At 37.9% G+C, this 19896-nt stretch overlaps 1 protein-coding gene across 22 annotated transcripts in view; it reads left to right on the forward strand.

Annotated features, from left to right (window-relative positions):
* The window catches only part of CLASP1 (cytoplasmic linker associated protein 1), a 259814-nt gene that overhangs the window by 206292 nt on the left and 33626 nt on the right, over positions 1-19896 (forward strand). For all 22 annotated transcript variants that reach the window (XM_053918559.2, XM_045203086.3, XM_045203089.3 and 19 more), the window contains 3 exons: positions 8646-8789; positions 9544-9650; positions 18164-18314. In XM_053918559.2, the coding sequence (XP_053774534.1) occupies positions 8646-8789; positions 9544-9650; positions 18164-18314 (402 nt within the window). The remainder of the gene's footprint in view (positions 1-8645; positions 8790-9543; positions 9651-18163; positions 18315-19896) is intronic.

Genomic DNA, 19896 nt, shown 5'->3' on the forward strand with positions numbered 1-19896 from the left:
TTCTGTGAAAACCAAGACTTTGCCCATGTCCCTTATCTTCTCTCTCCAACTCTACCTCATTCCAGTCCCTGAATGTTAAATTGAAAATCTGAAATCTCGTATGATGGGTTCATGGTTTTCTTAGACAGCTATTCATGTTTTTAATGTGAAAGCACTAGTAGTTGAGTGTCTCTTACACGGACATAGGTTTCCCTGACGTTGGTTTTGTGACACGTACTTTGAAGATAGAATTGCAGGTCTAAGGCTCTCTGGCCATATGGTGCCAAACAGTAAAATGTGGCTGAAAGTTTGCTAATATAGAATGAATCTTTGATTTTAAAAATAGCGCAGGAACTTTTACTTCTATACCACAATTGGATCATACTCTTTGACTGGAGAGTGAGGTGGGGAGGTGAATTCAGATTTTTGAGACACCCTGATAACAAGGTGTTGTTTTGTTGTTGTTGTATTTTAAGCCCCTGAAGAAAAACATTTGCCGAGTTCTTCTGAAATGGCACATTAAGTGGAGAGCAGCACAAGATACCATTATTTCTGTTACTAGGTATTCTGCCTCATGACTATTATGAGGTTTAATTAATATATGTAGAACATTTAACCAATTCCTGACACATCATAAGCACAAAACAGATACCAGGTATTACTGTGGTTATTGTTTCTGTTGTTTTCTTCCTGTCAGCGTCATGCCCTTTTGGGCTTAAATTTCATCTGTGACTGTTAACTCTTTTATGTTACATATAAACTAACTAGCCTTTATAGAAAAGTACTCTTAAAAGCAAGTTTCTGTTTTCAGACTAACAGTATGTAATTTTGGTTATTTGTGTATAATCATGAAGGTCACATTTTTTCTTCTGTATTGTACTTGTTCCATAGCCATCATTATCAGCCATCCTTTGGCCTTGGGGCAGAGTTGATAATGTGGATCACTTGGGTCCAGGCAGGGAAAAAGGAAAGAATGATTCCAAGGAATAGTTAGCAAGGTCGGTATCTTTCCAGTGAACAATTGTCTCCTTCTTTAAAGGAACTCAAGGAGAAGAATTGAAGAATTATCTAAAACGCTTCTTTGGAGGGATCACAGTCCATGTATTTCTCAAATTCATTGTATAGTAATAAACTTAAGTTGTTCAGGGTCAAAGGAACAAGGGCAGATCTTATTAAAGCACTTATTTAAAATTGTTCTAATATTAATATTTTTGAGTCATTCTTTTGTAAAATTTCTCAACATGTATTAAAAGAGCATTTCACTGGCAACCTTTATTTTAACCATTAAGCAGTTTTGGATTAGAGAAGTACAGTGGGAGGTGGTTGAATGATTTGGCGGGTTTGTAAGTCAAAAACATTACTCCTATTTCTGTTGTAATTTTCAAAATCACAAGATAAGCCAAAATACAAAAGCCTTAAGTGCAGCCTTTTCTACCTTTAGTCATAACACGTAAATATGTGTGTATCTGTGTGAGTATGTGCTTTTGTAACTGAATGTTAGTAAAGTCTTCCCCCCTGAAACATACTTCAGACTCCCTGTTACCATGATTAGGGCCTGTAGGGGAGCAACTAACTGAACATAATGTCCATTTTCTTTGGGCATGCACATTGAAAATGTGAACTAGGATTTGTTGTCCTAACTTTCCTAATCAGGACATTACAGGAACTTTTTTCCTTGACTTATCTAGCCTGGTGCTCCAAAACATTTCAGTGTATTTTAATACTGGCTTAAGTCAAACATGGTCAGGATATTAAATTTATTGCCAGTAATCACAAGGTTCATTTACTGTTTGATCTTTAACACTTAATTTCAATTATTTTGGATCATACAGTACTTTTCACAAAGCCCAGTCTCCACTGGCATTCTACTTCTGATGCCCGCCCTTACTTTTTACCCTTCCCCATTGTGAGGACAGCTTAATACCTCGCCTTCAGACTAAGTTCCAACCGAGGTCTGGGACAATAATTTTGATCTTCACAGGAATCCGAAAAGCTTTACATCTAAATAGTTCTTAGTTGTGACTGCAGCTAAAATCAACCTGGATACCTGGGCTCTACCCCAGGTGATTTGACTGACTTGATATAGATCAGATTTTGGATATTGTTTTGTGTCTGACTGGGATTCCCTCCACTCTTGGCTGATTCTTAATATATAGAATTGAGACCCATCATTTTACATGATTACCCTGGGGTTCAACTTCAAGGCATTCAGATTGCTGATGTAGTCTTGACCTGGCTGTCACTAGTTCTTTTGGTACCCAGCCTAGATCCTCAGTATCTTCAGGACGAGGCCTCGCCTTGCCATTCCCCAGTTCCTTCCCCATCTACCTACTCTCTCGCTCACCCTTTGTGCTTAGAATCTAGCATAATACCTTTAGGAACAAAGTAGGCATTTAATAAATACTTTGAATGAGTTAATGAATGATAAATACCCAAAGAGAAGTTATCTGACTTCATGTAACACTTTGAAGCCATTATTTTCAAGATCATAGTCTTGGAAGTTTCCCTCTTGGCATCTATATTAGCGTTCTCTCACATAACAGATTACCACAAACATAGTAGCTTGAAACTATACAAATTTATCATCTAACAGTTTTGTGGCTCAGCATTCTGGCATGTGTTCTCTGGGTCCTCTGCTCGAGTGCTTGCCAGACTGAAGTCAGGGTGTTGTCTGGGTCTTCGATCTCAGCTGAGGCCAAAGCTCCTCTCCCAACTCACTGGTCCTTGGCCAAATTCAGCTCCTTACGGGTGTAGGGCCGAGGTGCCTGCTTTCTTGCTGACTATCCGCAGGGGACGTTCTCAGCTCATAGAAGCTACTCGCCATCTCCTATCATGGGGTTGTCTCCACAGCATGGCAACGTGCTTCTTTAAAGCCAGCAGGAGAATATTTAAAAGAGCAATGCCCCAAACTTGATGAAGCTCATCATCTGAGCAGCTCAACACACTCCAAGTAGGATTTAAAAAGAGCTCCACACCTAAATACATCATAATAAAACTACTGAAAGTCAAAGACACAGAATCTCGAAAGCAGCAAGAGGGAAACTGCTCAGCGTATCCAAGAATGCCTCAGTGTGAGAAACAGCTGATTTCAATTATATCTGCAGAATCCCTTCTGCCATGCAACGGTGGGGTGACCATCACAGACACGAGTTCCATTCACTCTAGAGAAGGGGATTGTGTAGGTTTCATACAACAGGACGGGAATCTTGGGCCTTTTAAATAGTTTTCCTACCCAGCGGGTTGGCAGGACTCTTCTATAGTTATTTGGTAATTCCTTAGCTTTTGATTAAACGTGGAGCTTTTTAAACTGTTCCAATTATGATAAGGTTCAACTTAGCAGATGCATCTTCACTTTGGGGAACCATCTACAATGGCTTCATCTGTACATAATCAGCATTGACTAGTAGAGCACTGTGATTTGATTCAAACAGCTATGTTAAAGCTTGGGATTCAAATATGTATTCTTTTGCCTGATAGCTACTCACCCACATATCAGAGCACTGCAGATTAACTCTTCCCGAAGATTCGCTTTTATTTAAGCACTCTGTTTTGATGTACCATCCATTGTACATTTATATTAATGTGGATGCTGTTGTAGGTGATGCAGCTGCCTGCCTTACCCAAGAATTTGAGATGTATTTGAAAGATTGTTAGAGTGTAGTATCTAAATAAAGATATTTAGAAATTGTGACTATTCACTACTCTGCTCTGAGATCTAAAATTGTCATCATTTTAAAGCTGTAAAAAGTAAAATGGGTTATTTTTATTTGGATAATTTAATGCACTAAAGATACTCTTACCTGTTTCTTTTAAATATTTTAAATGTATGTATGGTCTCTTTCATTTGCAGAGTTATTAGAAGATATATCAGGTGCTAGGGAAATCTTGGTGATTTAAAAGCACTTTGTGATAATGAACCAAGTTCTTCTGTTTTTTTTTCTTTAATTTCTTAAAAGTAGGTTGAAATTATATTCTAAACACTAGAAAAGCCCTTCAGTTTGAAATCTATTCAGTAAACTTTCATATTGGCTCTATCCTTGGAGAATATTGATTGTATACAAACAATATTTGGGAATTTTGCAGACAGTATAATCCATGACCCACATCTGTAAGGTCATATTTGGGAAGACGCTTTAGCAACATTTTAAGCTGATATGATACAACTCTGATTTTTTTACTTTATAATTTTTAATATTTTGTTTCCCTTTTTATCTTAGTGTTTCGGGGTGCTTCATATTGGAGAGAGAGGGGTGTTTAAATATTTAAGATGTTTTGTAAAGGAGGGAAGAAGCACAACCAAAATCAGAACACAAGGCAGTGTGCCTGTCAGGCTGAGGCTGATTGGGACTAAATGGAAAAGCCCCACCCAGCTTTATTACCTGGTCTGCTGTGTTCTCAAAGAAACTGTTTTCATTTTTCTAGTGTGGGAGTCCTGACTAGTGTTGACCAAATGACGCAGAAGTGTACTAGACCTTTCTTAAGGCACTGTATTTGTGTTAAGGTAGTCTCATGTATTAACAGTAGAAGGTAGGTTCTGATGGTAACCTTCCTTTGACTTTGGCCTCTACCACATTTTAGTGGCTGAGCAAGTGATTTAACCTCTGAATTCTTGTTTATTATTTGTAAAATGACAATAGTAATACTTGCTTTAGGCATTATTGCGAGGACTGATTACAATAAAGAATATAAAGACATAGCTAAATATTGCTTCCATTTACTATTGTAGCTCTTGCTGTTATTGAGGGTTATTTTGGTTTTGTTGGTGGTGGTGGAACAAATTGAAAACCAATTTTTTTCTGGCATTAGGAAGATCTGTTTTTCTCATCAAAGGGAGTGTGCTGATGACAATGGAATTTTGAGTGACATGTTTATATTTTAGGATTCAGAATCCCTGTATGTTTGCTTATCATACGTGATTCTCTAACATTTAGCATCTACTTTGTTAGAGGAAATAACTGACTTAGCCTCCAAATGTTTTGAAAAATGTGGAAACAGAAGCCATGACAAAGAAACCTGCAAAGTATAAAGAGGTGTTTCATTGAGCAGGAACAGTCTATCAATAGCCTTCAAAAGTTAAAATTTAAAAAATTTTTAAAAATCTAGATTTCCGATTATATATAGGCCACATGGCATACTATAAAACTAAGGATTTTACTGTCAACTAAGATTTGTATCTCAGCTTAACTATTGCTGCCTCTTTCAGGTCTCTTTTTTGATCTCTTTGATTTTCTGTTTCATTACATAAAAGATGACTGACCATTCCAGGATGGATTATGATTTTTAAGGTCCTAGCAAACAAGAGGTTTAAAACTGGCAATTACTGTTATTTTTCTTCTTAGTCTTAGCTTTAGATTATATATGTAGATGATTTTATAAAAGAAGCCAAATACTTTTGCAGCTTACAATAACCGTGGGTTAAGCACTTGCTTCTTCTCTGTGATTAAATCCCTCCACCTTTCCTGTGTGTCTGTCCCTGCTTCAGCGTAGTCGAATAGGTGAGGATTTCCCCAGCAGGTCAGCTTCAAACTGCTCTGGGCTTGGAGAAGGAAACTTGGAAGAAAATTGTAAACAGGTAGATTTAAAACTCTGCTTATTTGGAAAAGATACTTTGCTGTTTGCACTTTAGAATGTTAATACTCATTACCCTTGCGAAGACACTGAGAAGATTCTGAAAAAACCTAAAATTAATATAATTCTGTGTGAGCCTGTATGTGTGTGGCTATGTAAATGTTTGTGTTTTGGTATGTTTTTATGATTAACTCTCTTCCCCCCAAAATAGCCATGTTGAATGCAGACCCCTACCATATTTTAATGGAGTAGTAAAGGACAGATCCTAAAGAAGAAATGTCTGAAGATTTTGAAATACCTTTTCAGTGACTTTCTAAAGCAATTTTAATGACAGTCTGACATGAACAGTAAAATAGGTGCTTTAATAAATCAGCAAACTCCTCTTCCTCCCAAAGTAATTGATAACTCTGGGAGTTCTTTTCAAACAGTAGCAGTGGCATTTGAAGAACCTTTTGCCCTCACGCCCCAAATTCTCCTGTTACGGGTGTGAATGGGAATCATTTCTTTTTAAAGTTGTTATTTGATCTTTAAAATAAATTGCCCTAGAGTTGTCCATTAGAAAAAGTCAGCAGCACTCTTGAGTTTTTTGTTTGGTTATTTACTGCCTTTTGTGGAAGGCAGGAGTTCAAAGATGAAACAAGAATATAATCCACTTGATTCGTTACTGAACATGAGCGATGACCCAAGCTTTTTTGAAATTGAATCTCTGCAGCTCATTTCCATATTTGGAATTATTCCTTTAATGATACCATATTGATGGTAATAATTTTCTTCTTGGAGTCTAGTATTCTGACTTCTCACTAACACAGAGGGTTGCAGATAAAATATCTTAGGATGATATACTTTTATTCCTTTTAAAACTTTGATGTAAAATATTTTCAAAAATAATAAATTTAAATGATACTTTTTATCCATTTCTGGAGCTTAAATCTCATTAGAAAAATATTTTATTTTGAAACCAACTTTAAGTCAAAGGGTGACTTTTGAAAATTGCATAAAATCATATGCATTTTATACTTTGGAAAGTGTAAAAATAAATCATACTCATTTACATGTATAAGTCATATACATGTGCCATCTCTCCATCCAGTTATATTTTCAAAATTTCTTGTCTTTCGTTTTGATTTCTTATCCAAATTCAACTTTCAGTTTACCAAGAGGTTTCTTAGTGCATCGAAAGGTAAAGTCTGCTGCACGTTCTTTGCCCACATGACTAAATGGCATTGATGTTAGGTAGCCATGAATTAGCACAATTTCTAGGCCTATCATCTTGCAGCGTTCCTGTTCCTAAAAGATCCCACTAATTTTATAATTTGCTTCATGAAAAACTTCAACTTTGTGGTATTAGATATCATGTCACTCTGGAAAGTGAGGATAGTAGCACATTTCAAATAAAAATAGACCATTCATTTTATAATTTTCAAGTGTCATTTTTACTCAACAACAAAAAAATGCTTGATTTGCTTCCCTGCTTCTTTCTTTCTCTCTGAAGTGCAGTGTTGTCTTCTGTTTTTTGCATGCGTGCATTTTTTTTTCTAACATCTAATAAAATGTTCTTTAAAATGCACAGGCTACTCTACATGATTTTTGAAATTTGCTCCTATACAAATATTGATATCATGTTAATAAAATTAAATTGGTGGTGAAATCAATTCCTCCAGGTAATTTATTAAGAATGATTCAATAATGAAATATAGAAATGCATATTTTAGTACAATTATGATTATGTTTTTGGCCTGTCATGAAAACAACTGGCCTGTTGTGATTTATTTAGGATTGAAAGTTACTAATTCCTGTGTTTGGAGGTCAAGAGTAAAAAAGTAAGGTACTTTTGCCCAGTGCTGTGTGTAATGAATGATTTTGACACATTGAAAAGTAATTTTTGATTACTCTGTAAAAACATCCTACTGATACTTTAAAATTCAGAATCAATTTTTATTTTTGGTAAACATCTGGGTCTTTATATTTTTCTTTCTCCAGGCACAAGTAGTAATTTTGTCTTAACTTTACTTATAATTAATTTTCACATTATAAAAGCATTGAAACATCTTGTGGTGTTTATTTCCAGAGAATGTCTCAGCAGATTTTTTTGGTAATATTATGTGTCATAGGGAAAAATATTCATAATAATTACTGCAGTCCTAAAAATGGCAGTCTTTGGAAAATTACTCTTATGCTTTTAGTTAAAAGATTTTTATAATGTGTATTCCTTTCTTCTGACTCTGAAATTCGTAAGAAATTTAGTACTTACTAAATCTAGTACTTACTAAAATTTTCTTTGGCATAGTTTTTCTAAATCAAAAGCCTTGTAACTGATTCCATAGGCATTGTGTTTAAGCTAGAATGCCGGCTGCTACACCCATACCGTAGATAGCACAGAGCTTGCTAGAGAAGGTCTAGTCCCATTTGGCTACTATTGCTTCAGCTGATTGCTTTTCCCCTCCTTGCTGCTGTAGTGATTACAAGCAGTCCTGCAGTATGTTGTCTCAATAAAGAAAAGTAGAGCGTTTTCTAAAAGGCGGAGAATAAGCTTATAATTTGTACCATGTAAGTCTGCTTTGCTTCCCAAAGACTGTCTCTTTGTGCAATTCGTAAGTGTAAAAATAGGGGTTTTTCAGATGTATTTAAACTCCCATCTTTTTCTAGTTTTTCTCAATCTCTAGGAGTGGGGTTAAGGAAAAGCTGTTTCTCAAGGTGACTCAGTGGCAACTTGTTGAGAACTGGAGCCCTGTCCAGTTCCGACATATTAAACAGTCTTAAACCTTTAAAAGTTAATTGTTTCGTTTAGGTATTTACCAGCTTCATTCCCAGTGCTAGACAACATGGGAAAAGTTATAGGAATTTATTCTTGACGTGATGTGGAAATACAAGGCCTGTGTGTTAAAATGCAACCAGGACTTATTTTCCAGATTGAAATGAGACTATTTATCATTGATAATACAATTTTTTTCCAGATGAATTTTTTTATGGCAAATATGTCCTTATATTAATTATTTTACTCATACAAAAAATGTTTTCTTTTAAAAACAATTATAATGAATATTTTGACCGAGATATGCTATTGTATATTACGTAAATTAATCATCTTCCTTTTCTAGGCAGCACAAATTGTGCTAATTTCGCTGTTTGAATTGAACACTCCTGAATTTACCATGTTACTTGGTGCCTTGCCAAAAACATTCCAGGATGGTGCCACCAAACTCCTGCATAACCACCTCAAGAATTCCAGTAACACCAGTGTGGTGAGTGCTTTTGTCGTAGTTGGTGCCTTTGAGCCAATCAGGGCTTCTGTGGATCCCTTGTCTAGAGCTTGCTCCATTAGCCAGCTTTCTTGTTCTCTCCTAATAGATTGTGGGCATCTCAAGAATGGGAGACTAGGTTTGATCCTGCCATATTCCCAATGATTGAATGAATCGGACATTTAAATATTGTTACTTTCTTAAGTTAGGTTATTCTATCAGTTAAATTATTTTTAATTTTTTTTTATAATCCTCACCTGAGGATACATTCATGGATGTCACAGAGGGAGGGAGAGAAACATGGATGTGAGAAACATCTCGGTTGCCTTCCAGCGTGCCCCAACTAGGGATTGAACCCACAATCTAGGTACATGCCCTGACTGGGAATTGAGCCCACAATCTTTTGGTGTATGGGACGATGTTCCAACCAACTGAGCCAGGACTATATTTTTATATTTAATCATTTATTTATTGAGTTACCTATTTTTTACACTGGAGAGATGCAAATGCTCAGTTGTGTCTGTTACTCTAGCCCAACTAACATCAGTCATTCAGCTTCAGGGATGCCTATATGAGAGTTACCCATTTTTGGTTTAGCGTGCACCTAAAATTGTCCATAATGATTTAGAAAAAAAGTTATCCTGATTGCACAAATTCTGCCCATTTATTTAAATGTGGGTTAAAAGGCCAAGAGAAAAGTGGACTTTATTCTGTATTTAGCTCTTGAGTAATGATGTTTATTCTGCCTTCACACCAGGGCTCTCCGAGCAATACAATTGGCCGGACTCCCTCCCGACACACCAGCAGCAGGACCAGCCCCCTGACCTCACCCACCAACTGTTCCCATGGGGGCCTGTCTCCAAGGTAATGCCATTTCAACAGAAGTGAAGAAACTAAAGCACCCAGTGTGTCTGTGTAGCCTATTTTTATATTTTAGACCAAGCTTAGTACAAAAAATGTATGGATAGCAGGAGACCGTGGATTCCAGTCCTCAACCAAATCTTAACTGAATAATCTTGTGCAAAGTAGTTAACTTCTACAGTAAAATGAGTGGTTTGTGCTGAGTGTTGTCTGAAATTCTTGTAGCTCTAAACACTTTCTAGTACCTTAGAGATTTTGAAATTAAAAAGTTACATTCAGTACCCTTACACATAGAAATCATCTAGAAACTTACCACCTATTCTCTAGGTGATAGGAGCACTTGAAGGAAGGTATTTAAGCATCTAAATGAATTCTTTAGAGTCTGTCTACACATCATCTTGGGTAGTTTTTCAACACAGTGGCCATTCTAAACATAGTTGCTTTCATGATGGGCTCGTGTTTGAAGCAGAATACTGCTCAGGAGAAGGGAGTAAGAACCTGGGAACTAAACTTGGATCAGCATTTTCAACTCATGTGAACATTAACCTTATAGAGTTTGAGGCAGTAACTGAAGAAGAGAAAATGCTTTGTCTCGGGATCTTTAGTTAACACTTGTCCATCTAGCCAGAGCCTTCAGCGGTCTCTTCATGGTGGCTTTCGTGACTACCGGGCATGTGTTGGAGTCCCCCATGGCCTCCCCTCAGAGTAGTGACTCTCTAGGCCAGACTTTTAGGTGAGAGCCAGTGCCTGGACCTGCAGGAGTCGTATGTGCTGTGTGGTCCACAGGAAGTCCAGGTCTGCGGGATCACTGACCAGGATCAAGGGGCTATGTCTGAAGGGTTGCTGACGTAAAAATCTTAAAATTATAAGACAATACTGCAAGTATGCCATTTTCCCTTTAAGGATTACATCTTTAGTAGGAAGATAATCAAAACATAAGTGCCTTTAAATTTTGATTTTTAAGTGATTAAGAGTCTCCCATACTCCTCTGTCCTTACCAATGAGTTTTTCTTCAGTTCCTTAGGTTATTGTATAAATATTTTGGCATATATCAAATTGCTATTTTTGTCTTGGTGAAACAAAGTATTTTGTATACTTATAGTGTCCTACTTTAATCACCCTAAGGGCCCCCTGGTACTATATTTAAGTAGATTAAAGTATGGTGTTATTTCTTCAAGTCTGGTCTGTTGTTGTGATTCAGCAGGCTACTCTAATTAGACAACTGAGACCAGAGATTTATGAAATATGTCTAACTTTCCCCAGGTGTGACTAAGGCTCAGCCACAATTTTTTTTTAAGATTAACATCTGTATCTGTATCTAAAGTGTATGGTTTGCCTTAAATGACCAGGGTTCAGTGTTGACAGTATAGCCCATAGAGTTCTCTTTCTTGGGGGAGAGTTTTGTGGAAATCTTGTGTTCTCTGTAAATTGTTGCTTTTGTCTAGAATTGATACTTTGCAACATTAAGTGGAAATCTGTCCTTCCATAATACACAGGACATACTTCTTATCTTTTAATTATTTCATTATTAGGGTGGCACATTTTTTTAGGTAATAAGCAAATGGTGAAACTCAAGTATTTTCTTAAATGTACTAATGAGTTAATTAAAAGATTATTGGGAGCTGCCAGTATAATTTATCAGAGCCAACAATAGTCTAAGTATTAATCTCATGGATCCCCAAATTATTAAAAAATTTAATTTATTTTTCCAGATCATCATTTATTCTTAATTGGCCTGACTTTCCTCTTTAGTGTTAGGGTTATAGGTTCAGTGGAAGAAATGAAGAGATTTATTTTCAATATTAAAATTTCCAAGTGTGGTCTAAATGGTTTTTTTGGGTCAAAAAATGCTTCTTTCAGGAATTACTTAGTTTATTTCTTTAAAAAAAAGTGTGCCCCAGTGTATAACTAGCCAGATGGGCCACAACCAGCTTTGTACTCAGTAGAAAAAATGATTTTTCTCACAACTAAAACTGTCCAGAAGTAGGGAATATTGCCTCATAGCATCGTATCACTGGAAATACTCAAATAAGCTACATACTTTCTACCAGGAAAATTATAAAAGAAAGGAACTCTTGCAATAAATAGGGGAATGGATTAGATGCCAACTTATAAGGTGGCAGTAAACAAGTTCTACCATATATAATCTCAGATGTTTTCTTGAGCAGTGATTTTGAAATGGTTTTTTTTTGTGTGTGACCTGCCATTCTTTTGAGTCAACCATATGACATTAGCTTTTCATTCTTAAGGGGAGAAGTTATTATCAGTTGTTTTCTTAATCTAATTTTGAGTATCAAAATGAACTGGTATTATTTTTTTGTCCACAAATGCTGTGCTTGGATCATGGTAGTAATAAGGAAGTATTCTAAAATGCTGAAAAAAATCTAAGTTGGTAGGGTTTTTTTTTTTTTTTTAATCATTAGTGAGGAAGTCATTTTTATCAACCCAATAGTACTAGATAAGCCAGAGCCAACAGGTTAAACCTCTGTGGAACATCCCATGAGTTGTTTCTGTGTGAGGGAAGAATCGCTGCTTATTTTCAGCTAGTAAACAAATACTGCTGGGTGTTTGAGAAGAGATTTAGGACTTGCAGTTTTTCACCATCAAACACATATTTTAGCTCATTTTACCGAGTGTGATTTATGTTACATGAAAAACAGAGCTGCAAAGGACTTTAGAAATCACACGAAATCCATTCCCTTGAAGATAAAAACCTATGGCAGTCCTCACTCTGGTGCTTGGCAAACATGTAGAACAGAATGGTGCTAACTAGATAACCTCTGTTACCCCTAGCAATAAAAGGTAATTTTTGGTGGATTTTACATTCATCCCACCAGAGGATCAAGACTATCCATAGAATCAAAGTGTGACTTCTCCCACAGGGAGGTAGCAGTGGTACTGCTTTATTCTCTCCCTGCCAGCAGAGCTGGATCCAGCCTCGGATGCTTGCCCGTATACCTCATGCAGCTCCACTCCCAACCCAGTGTGTAGTCTAGAGACAGTTTTTAAGCCCTTTTATGCCACAGTGACCTCTCACCTCCACTTTATTTTTCTTACAAAATGGGGCCCTAACTGTCCTCAGTTGAAGATTAGCTTTATACTCACTGCTCTTGGAATTATGATGGATGCCCGCAGCAGGCAGTACTGCTGTGTAGGAGGAACACTGTCTCTGATACCAGGCAGGCTCCACCCCCTGGCCTCTTGCAACATTTCCAGCCAGTCTATCTCACCCCTTTCCTATGCCCCTGGTTCTTTTGAGTTATAACAGTTGTTAGAACACTCTGTCAGGTCCTCTTGCAAGCCCAGGTCACTTAGTGACATTCGTGAAGTGAAGAGGAATACTTATGTTCGCTGATGAGTTTTAATTCTCATATTAGATGATACGAGCCCAGGAATTAGAATTTTGGTTCCCTTCTCTCTGAGCTGGCTGTCTGAGAGTTACTGCCCTAGCCTTCTAGTGGTAATATTATTCTTTCAGGGAAAAAAATTGCTTGTGGCAGCCTCTGAACTCCATCTGATTGGATCCCAGCCTCTGGTCAGAATGACAAATTCTTTGATCCTTCCTGCTAAGTCCCTTCGGTCCCATTTGAATTAAGGCCCATACTTTCTTCTTTGGTTGTTCCTAAAATAATTGATTGCACTATCTGAAAGTGAACGTCCATATTTTTTTTAAGTGCCCGTAATGTCCTTCCCCATGTGGGTGTACGCACACCCATGCTTCACGCTTCCACTCAGAATCTCCTGTGAATTAAAAATGTGAATTCATAATTGAGAGGGAAATAAAACAGCCTTATCGAGAACCAAATTGTATTGATAAAAGAAAATATGTTCTGTTTCTCTGTATGGTGAAGTATTTATTTTGCTCCATTGAATTTTGATAGAACTTTGTCAAGGAAAGAGGAGATCTAAGACACTTGGAATATAGTGTCTTCCTCTCCCCTTCCTTCACCCTTCCCTTGCCTTTTTTGTTTCTCTTTCTGATTTTCCTCTTCTGATCACTACAGTCGATTATGGGGTTGGAGTGCTGATGGGCAATCGAAGCACCCACCTCCCTTTTCTCAGCCTAACTCCATTCCCACCGCTCCCTCCCACAAGACTCTCAGGCGCTCTTACTCTCCCAGGTAACAAACTACCTGTTAAACTTGTCTGAGGTGTCACAATATTATTGCATTTCCAAAGTCGTCTCAGTTATTTTAAAAAGCCTCTCAGCTGCCTCCAGTGTGGTCTCTGCTTTGGCTTAGACTAGCAGGAAGAGAACCTTGGTGAGAAGTGTAAGCAGGTGTGTGGTCTTTGTTGAACCTCAGGAGGACAGTTCCTTCCATGTTACAAGGACAGAGGACCATTTCATCAACTGACAGAATTCCACAGCATCTCCTATTACAAACCTTTCTGCCCAGTGCAGTGCTCAGCCCCCAGAAAGCGCTCAGGCAATGCCATGGAATCAAGCAACAGTGAGCACAGTTTCTTCAGCGTTCTTCTTACGTGTGTTAGGCATTCCCACTAAGAAGCAAGTGAGACCTGCTCTTCCCAAACTGCACCTGCGGCTCTCAGTCCTGCTGGTGATTATGTGGACTGATAACTTTTACAATGTCCTATCACCTCGTGATCGTCTCAGGATGCAGATCCAGAAAGAAAGCCCCAAGAAGGGCATTCAGTTATTTCTTAGTAGATTCCCTGCTTCTAGGCAGGAGAGGTGGCAATATCCTCACCAGCCCCTGGTTTGATGTGACAGCGTTTAAGGAGTCTAGAAGAACGGGTGGGACTTCCTTCAGATGGCAGATCTGTGGTACAGAGTTGGGTCCACGTGTTCCTACGGAAACCTGTTTGGAGGTCTCTTAAGTGCTTTTTATAAAGGTTCAAAAACCAGAGAATCCCTTCGCTAGAAGGCTGTCACTACAGGAGCAGAGCAGGGGCAGTCCAGCTGTTGTGCGCTTTGTAAGATGAGTTTGTACCCACTGCAATAAGACAAGGGTAAAAATAAATTCTTGCTTTTAAATGCGTCAGAGATAGCTTTTGTACTGATTTACATTTCTGGTTTTGTATCCTCAACATAGCGAAGTTGTACATAGTAAACAAGTCAGCTAAATGTTTTAACAACATCTTTCTTTTGAAACTCTCACAGCAAAAGCAACTTCTGAGTGTACAGAGAATCCTTTAATGACTACTTGTAGGTAGTACACAAGGCTAGGGCAAGGGCACACTGGCAGTGAGATGTCACTGCTGTCATCAGTGTTGATAAAGCATGCTGCTACGCTTTCTCTTTTTTTTTAAAGATTAACCGGGCCTCAAGGTATAAGACCAGTTTACTGACTGTCCCAGTATAGTGGCACCAAGCTTCACCCTCAGCCACTCTTCCCAGCCAGCCATCGAGACTGCCCTCCAGAGGATATCCTATTCTCAGAGTCATCTTCCACATATGCGCACAATATTGTAGCTGGTGCTTAATAAATGCCTGTAACTTTGGTGGGAGACAGGTGACTAGAGACTTTTACATTTAGAAAACCTATCTGTCACGTATAACTAAGAGGAAATCTATGTCTATCTCTTTGCCAAAACCCTATTGATTTCATAACAAGGAACCGTTATCCTTCTTCCATACTCTAATATCTTTTTCCTACAAAATAACGAAGAAAAATCTGAGAAGACAAACTTCTTGTTTCCAGTTTCTCTTTTCTTGGAGACCTGACCTCATGCCTCCCCACCCATGATACAAATCCTTTACAACAGAGTGGTCCAGAACTTTATTCTGCTTCAGTACTGGGTGATTTGCCTGACCTTAGGTCAGTGAGTACTGACTGATTAAGCAATTTATCCTAATCTAAACAATCCTAAGGAAACCTTTCTGGGGTCTAATCACAGTGCTTACAGGTGACAAGGGCCTGGCCTTTAACCTAAAGGATTATGTTCTGCAGTTGTCTCTGAGCGGAGTGTGGGGTCAGGTGACAGACTGGGTCTCTTCTAAGTAAAGCTGCTGCATTTCTCCTGCTGCTGTCACATTGAATGCCTTGTTGGGACCACAGTGTCCACAATTCCCTGGTGATGGCATTCATGGGAGTTTTCCTTTTCCTGTACAGAATGAGGGCCCACAGGTGTTGATTTGAAAATAGGCAAATCAGGCCAAAGCATAAAATAGCAATTAGAAAGTAGCACGGTTTCCAAAACAGTGCTCTCTCTCTCACCTTGAGCTCACAGCTTTAGCTTCATACCAAGGAGATATTTCAAGACCTCAAGCTAGTGAGTCTAAAAAGAAGCGTCACCACAGCTTGAACTTGGTTATGCACATGTACTCCTAAACTGGAAGTCTGAGTTGGTTTATTAATTGAAAGTAAGAAGGAGGAATGTTAACTAGCAGATTCTTTATTTTCTTACTTTAAAAAGAGGCTACTATAATGACAAAGTTATATGAACTGAAATGAACTGGTTTAAGAAAGTTCAGATTGAGAAACATGAGATGAAATATGTGAAAGCTTAATATTATCTGAAGCGACACGGAAAATAATATTGTGACATCCCTTAAAAAGCAGAACGTTTTGCCAGACTTTCTCTTGTCCCCGTTATTCATTCTCTTTCTTTCTCCCTTTCTTTCTTTGCATGGGTTATGTTATTGTTTTTTCTTGTTTTGATTCAGAGTATTTTAAGACATCTTTTTCCATCTTGTATACATATTTTTTGTTTGAGTCATACTCAGTCTTTATAAAAAAAAGTTCACTGGCCAGATGTATAAGTGTTTTTGTTCATAAGCTGGTATTGTGGTGTGCTAGAAGGGGGGGAGGGTGGCAGGAAGCTTCTTCACACTAAAGGGATATTGCCTCTTAGAAGGAGTTGAAATCTTGAATTTTGTTCAAGATTTTTAGTTCACTTTCTGTTAGTATACATACAAGGGATTTTAGCTGTAAACATGTTCATGTTCACATCCCTTTTTTTTTTGATGCCAGAACCAATCTTAGAGTTGGCATGTATTTTTGTGAACAGTCCAAGTACAATTGAGGTGTGTATTTTCTTTCATCAGAAAAGAAAAGTGAGTTTTATCTGGGCCAGTTTTCCAATTGTAGGCAAATGGCTTCCATCTCTAAGAGTGAGTTCAGATCTTGTCTAGCAGAACCTAACTAGCCTTAGAAAACACTTGGGTCATTGCAACCTCAAGCCAGCCTGACTACTCAAGTGAGAACTGTCCAAATGCTGTCTTTCTCGTCTGCCCAAACCTTTAAAAACACAAGGCAGGAGAGGGGAGTAGTAAATCTTACTTGTTTTTAAGTGATCGGAAACTTACCTCATATGAAAATGTACAGGATTGGTTGTGTTGTCCTTAGGAAGAGCTCTGCCAGTGTGTGCTTCATTTTCATTATTTCTCTTTAGAAGATCAGAAAGATTGCAACCCTTAGTGATGCCGAATGCTTCCTTAAGTACAGCCAAGAATTCTCGGAGTGTCCTAGGAATGTTCCGTATAGCTCAAGACTTTCTGCAAGTTAAGTTAGACCTGATATCTTCCTGGGCATTTTTTTAAAACAAGTGACATCTAAACTAAGTTTATAGTTTTGACTTGCCCTTTGCTTCATGTTTTGCTTTCTTTATACTCGTGTATTTATTTGTGCTTTTTTAAACATTCTTAGTGAGGGGCAGTTGATTTTGTTGTTGTTGCTGTTCCTAGGAGCGTCTATGTCGGTGCACTTTTCAGACTTCTGAAGGCTACTTGTTGACACATTGCGTTACACCACAAGGCTATTTAGGATTTTTGCTTCATTTCATGTTTAGCTATGATAAATGTTTTAAAGGTACAGCAGTTGACATCACTTTTCTTGAAGGGACAAATATTTCTGGCTTTTTGAAGTGCTTTTAGACATCCAGCTAGGAATCTAACTCATCTTTATAAGATTTGCTTTTATTATAAAACTCCAAATAAAAACATGTAGAAGAGCTTGATATTCTCAACAAGCTACTGGGTTAGATAACATATGAGTTAGACTGTCAGGAGCCCATTGGAAAGTGGATCTGACTTTGAGTTACAGAGTTAGTTTTTTAGTTTTTTACACAGTATTTTACTTACAAGTCTCTGATACTGGTGAGCATAACCCAGAAGTCATTTGCTTTGCTCTTCTGAAATTTATTTGTAATACTAGCTTTATATTGAAGTGCCCATTCCTCTTAATTTAAGTTTGTACATTTGAGACCTGTAACAACCAAACTACTTTTTTCTGACTTCAAGATATATTTTTCCACTTTCATTACCTCATGCATTCAGTCACCAGTTGTCACTCTTTGAGTTCTTGCATTCTTGTGGTTATTGTTTCCCCTGGTTCTGATTGAGTGTGGATGTAATGTGCAGATCTGACCAAGAAGATGTATAATTAATTGTCCCCTACTGGTGCTCTGACAACAGATGTCTCCTTTTCATTCCAAAACACCTAAAGAAATGAACTTGGATACTTTACTATGGAAATTATTGGAAGGAATTTATACATATATCTCAATTTTATGCATATGCCTCAATTTAAGAAAGAAAATATTTTGATCTTTAGCATGCTGGACTATGATACAGAGAACTTGAACTCTGAAGAAATCTATAGTTCTTTGCGCGGAGTAACAGAAGCCATCGAGAAGTTTAGTTTTCGAAGCCAAGAGGATCTCAATGAGCCAATTAAACGAGATGGCAAGAAGGACTGTGATATAGTAAGTATCCCCAGGCTAATAGAGAGAACTGTTTGTTAAGCGATAATTACTGGTTCTTCTGAACACTGACTACTGTTATTACCCAGCTTCATCATTACTTTTAGCCTGCAGTCAAAAATATTTTTAGAGGCCCAAGGCAATTTTGAATTTCCCTTGCTGTCTTTGTGAAGAATGTTAAATACCTTTTTCTCAGTTTGCTTTTTGTTAATGCTGGACATATTTTTGTCCCTATGTTGTGATAAAAGTAGTAAACCTGAATCAGATACCATTGTGGCTGGGAGTTCTAGTCGTATGCAGAAGCAGGCAAATAAGCTGGAGATTATCTTTGGCAAACATATCCTTTAAGGCCTGTGGATATACCCTTCTGAAGTTCAGGCTGATGAATTAGGCTGGAGGTAGAGATTTAAAAGGCATTGATTGACTAGTTGCTAGAGCCAAGATCCTTTCTTTGAGACTTTCATATTCCTCTTAAATAAATTTTACGCATAGTCACAGTCCACAATTTACAAATTTAGTTTCTTCTAAGAGTCCCCTGGATTTTGTGAGCGTAGTTCAGAGCAGAGTTGAAAATGGAAAACAGATTACAGAGGGTTGAAGAGTGACTCAAGTAACAAACTGGGTACTCAGGGGCTTTTCGCATGGGAGAGCCTGACCTATTTGAATGCTGACGGGGCCAGTTGAGAGAAAAATGTTGACTGTGGAACGCAGTGCAGTGGATGATTGGTAGACACAGGTTATTGAGGACATGGGACGGATGAGGTTTGTGCCCTCGTAGAGGATTGGGCCTTGGCCAGGAAGGAGGGTGAGCAGGTTGCAGTGAGGAAAGTGGAAAAGATTTCCAAGGTAATGGGGGTGGGGCTCTGATTAGTGAACAGAAGTCCTGCCAGGAACTGGGGAAGCCTTAGAAGAAGGTGGATGCCTGAGGCATTACTTTCCCCAATTACGAATGTAATATGTAGCCAACATACAATATTTCGAAAATGCAAAAAGAACTTTCCGTGTCTAGAGATAATGAACATTAACATTTTACTGTGTACTTTTCTATTCCTTTATGTGTATTTGTATATTAATATGTTTTGGGGTGTATGCAGAGTGTTTTTTAAAATAAAACAGGCATCATAGTGTGTGCATCTTGTTTAGCATAGGAGGTGAGTACTTTCCCCTGTCAGTACTTTTCTAGGGGAATTTTTATGCCTGGATGATAATTCATATGGATATAGCATAGTCCTCAGTGCCCTATTTTGGAACATTTAAGTGTTTTCAATTTTTTAAAGCATAAAAATACTGTGATGAAAGTTGGAAGGAATGAAGCGTAGTAGGAAGAAAGTAAAAACAGCCAGGAACAGGAAGCCTCAAGGGGGTGGGAAGCATGGAAGCCTGGAAAGTGAGAGCTACAAGGCTAGAGAGAGAACTGAACGTAACTTTCAGACCTAAGATTTTAGAGATGGGGCTGTTTCCACCAGAGGACATGGGCATGAGGTGGAAGCATAAGAAGAGGGGGGGTGAAAATCTTGGTAACTAATCGCCAAATTTTTAACTAAGAAGCTGAGGTAGATATAAAACTTTGTTGAAGGTGAGATTC

The sequence above is a fragment of the Desmodus rotundus genome, chromosome 2, assembly GCF_022682495.2.
Source record: "Desmodus rotundus isolate HL8 chromosome 2, HLdesRot8A.1, whole genome shotgun sequence".
Classification (NCBI taxonomy): domain Eukaryota; kingdom Metazoa; phylum Chordata; class Mammalia; order Chiroptera; family Phyllostomidae; genus Desmodus; species Desmodus rotundus.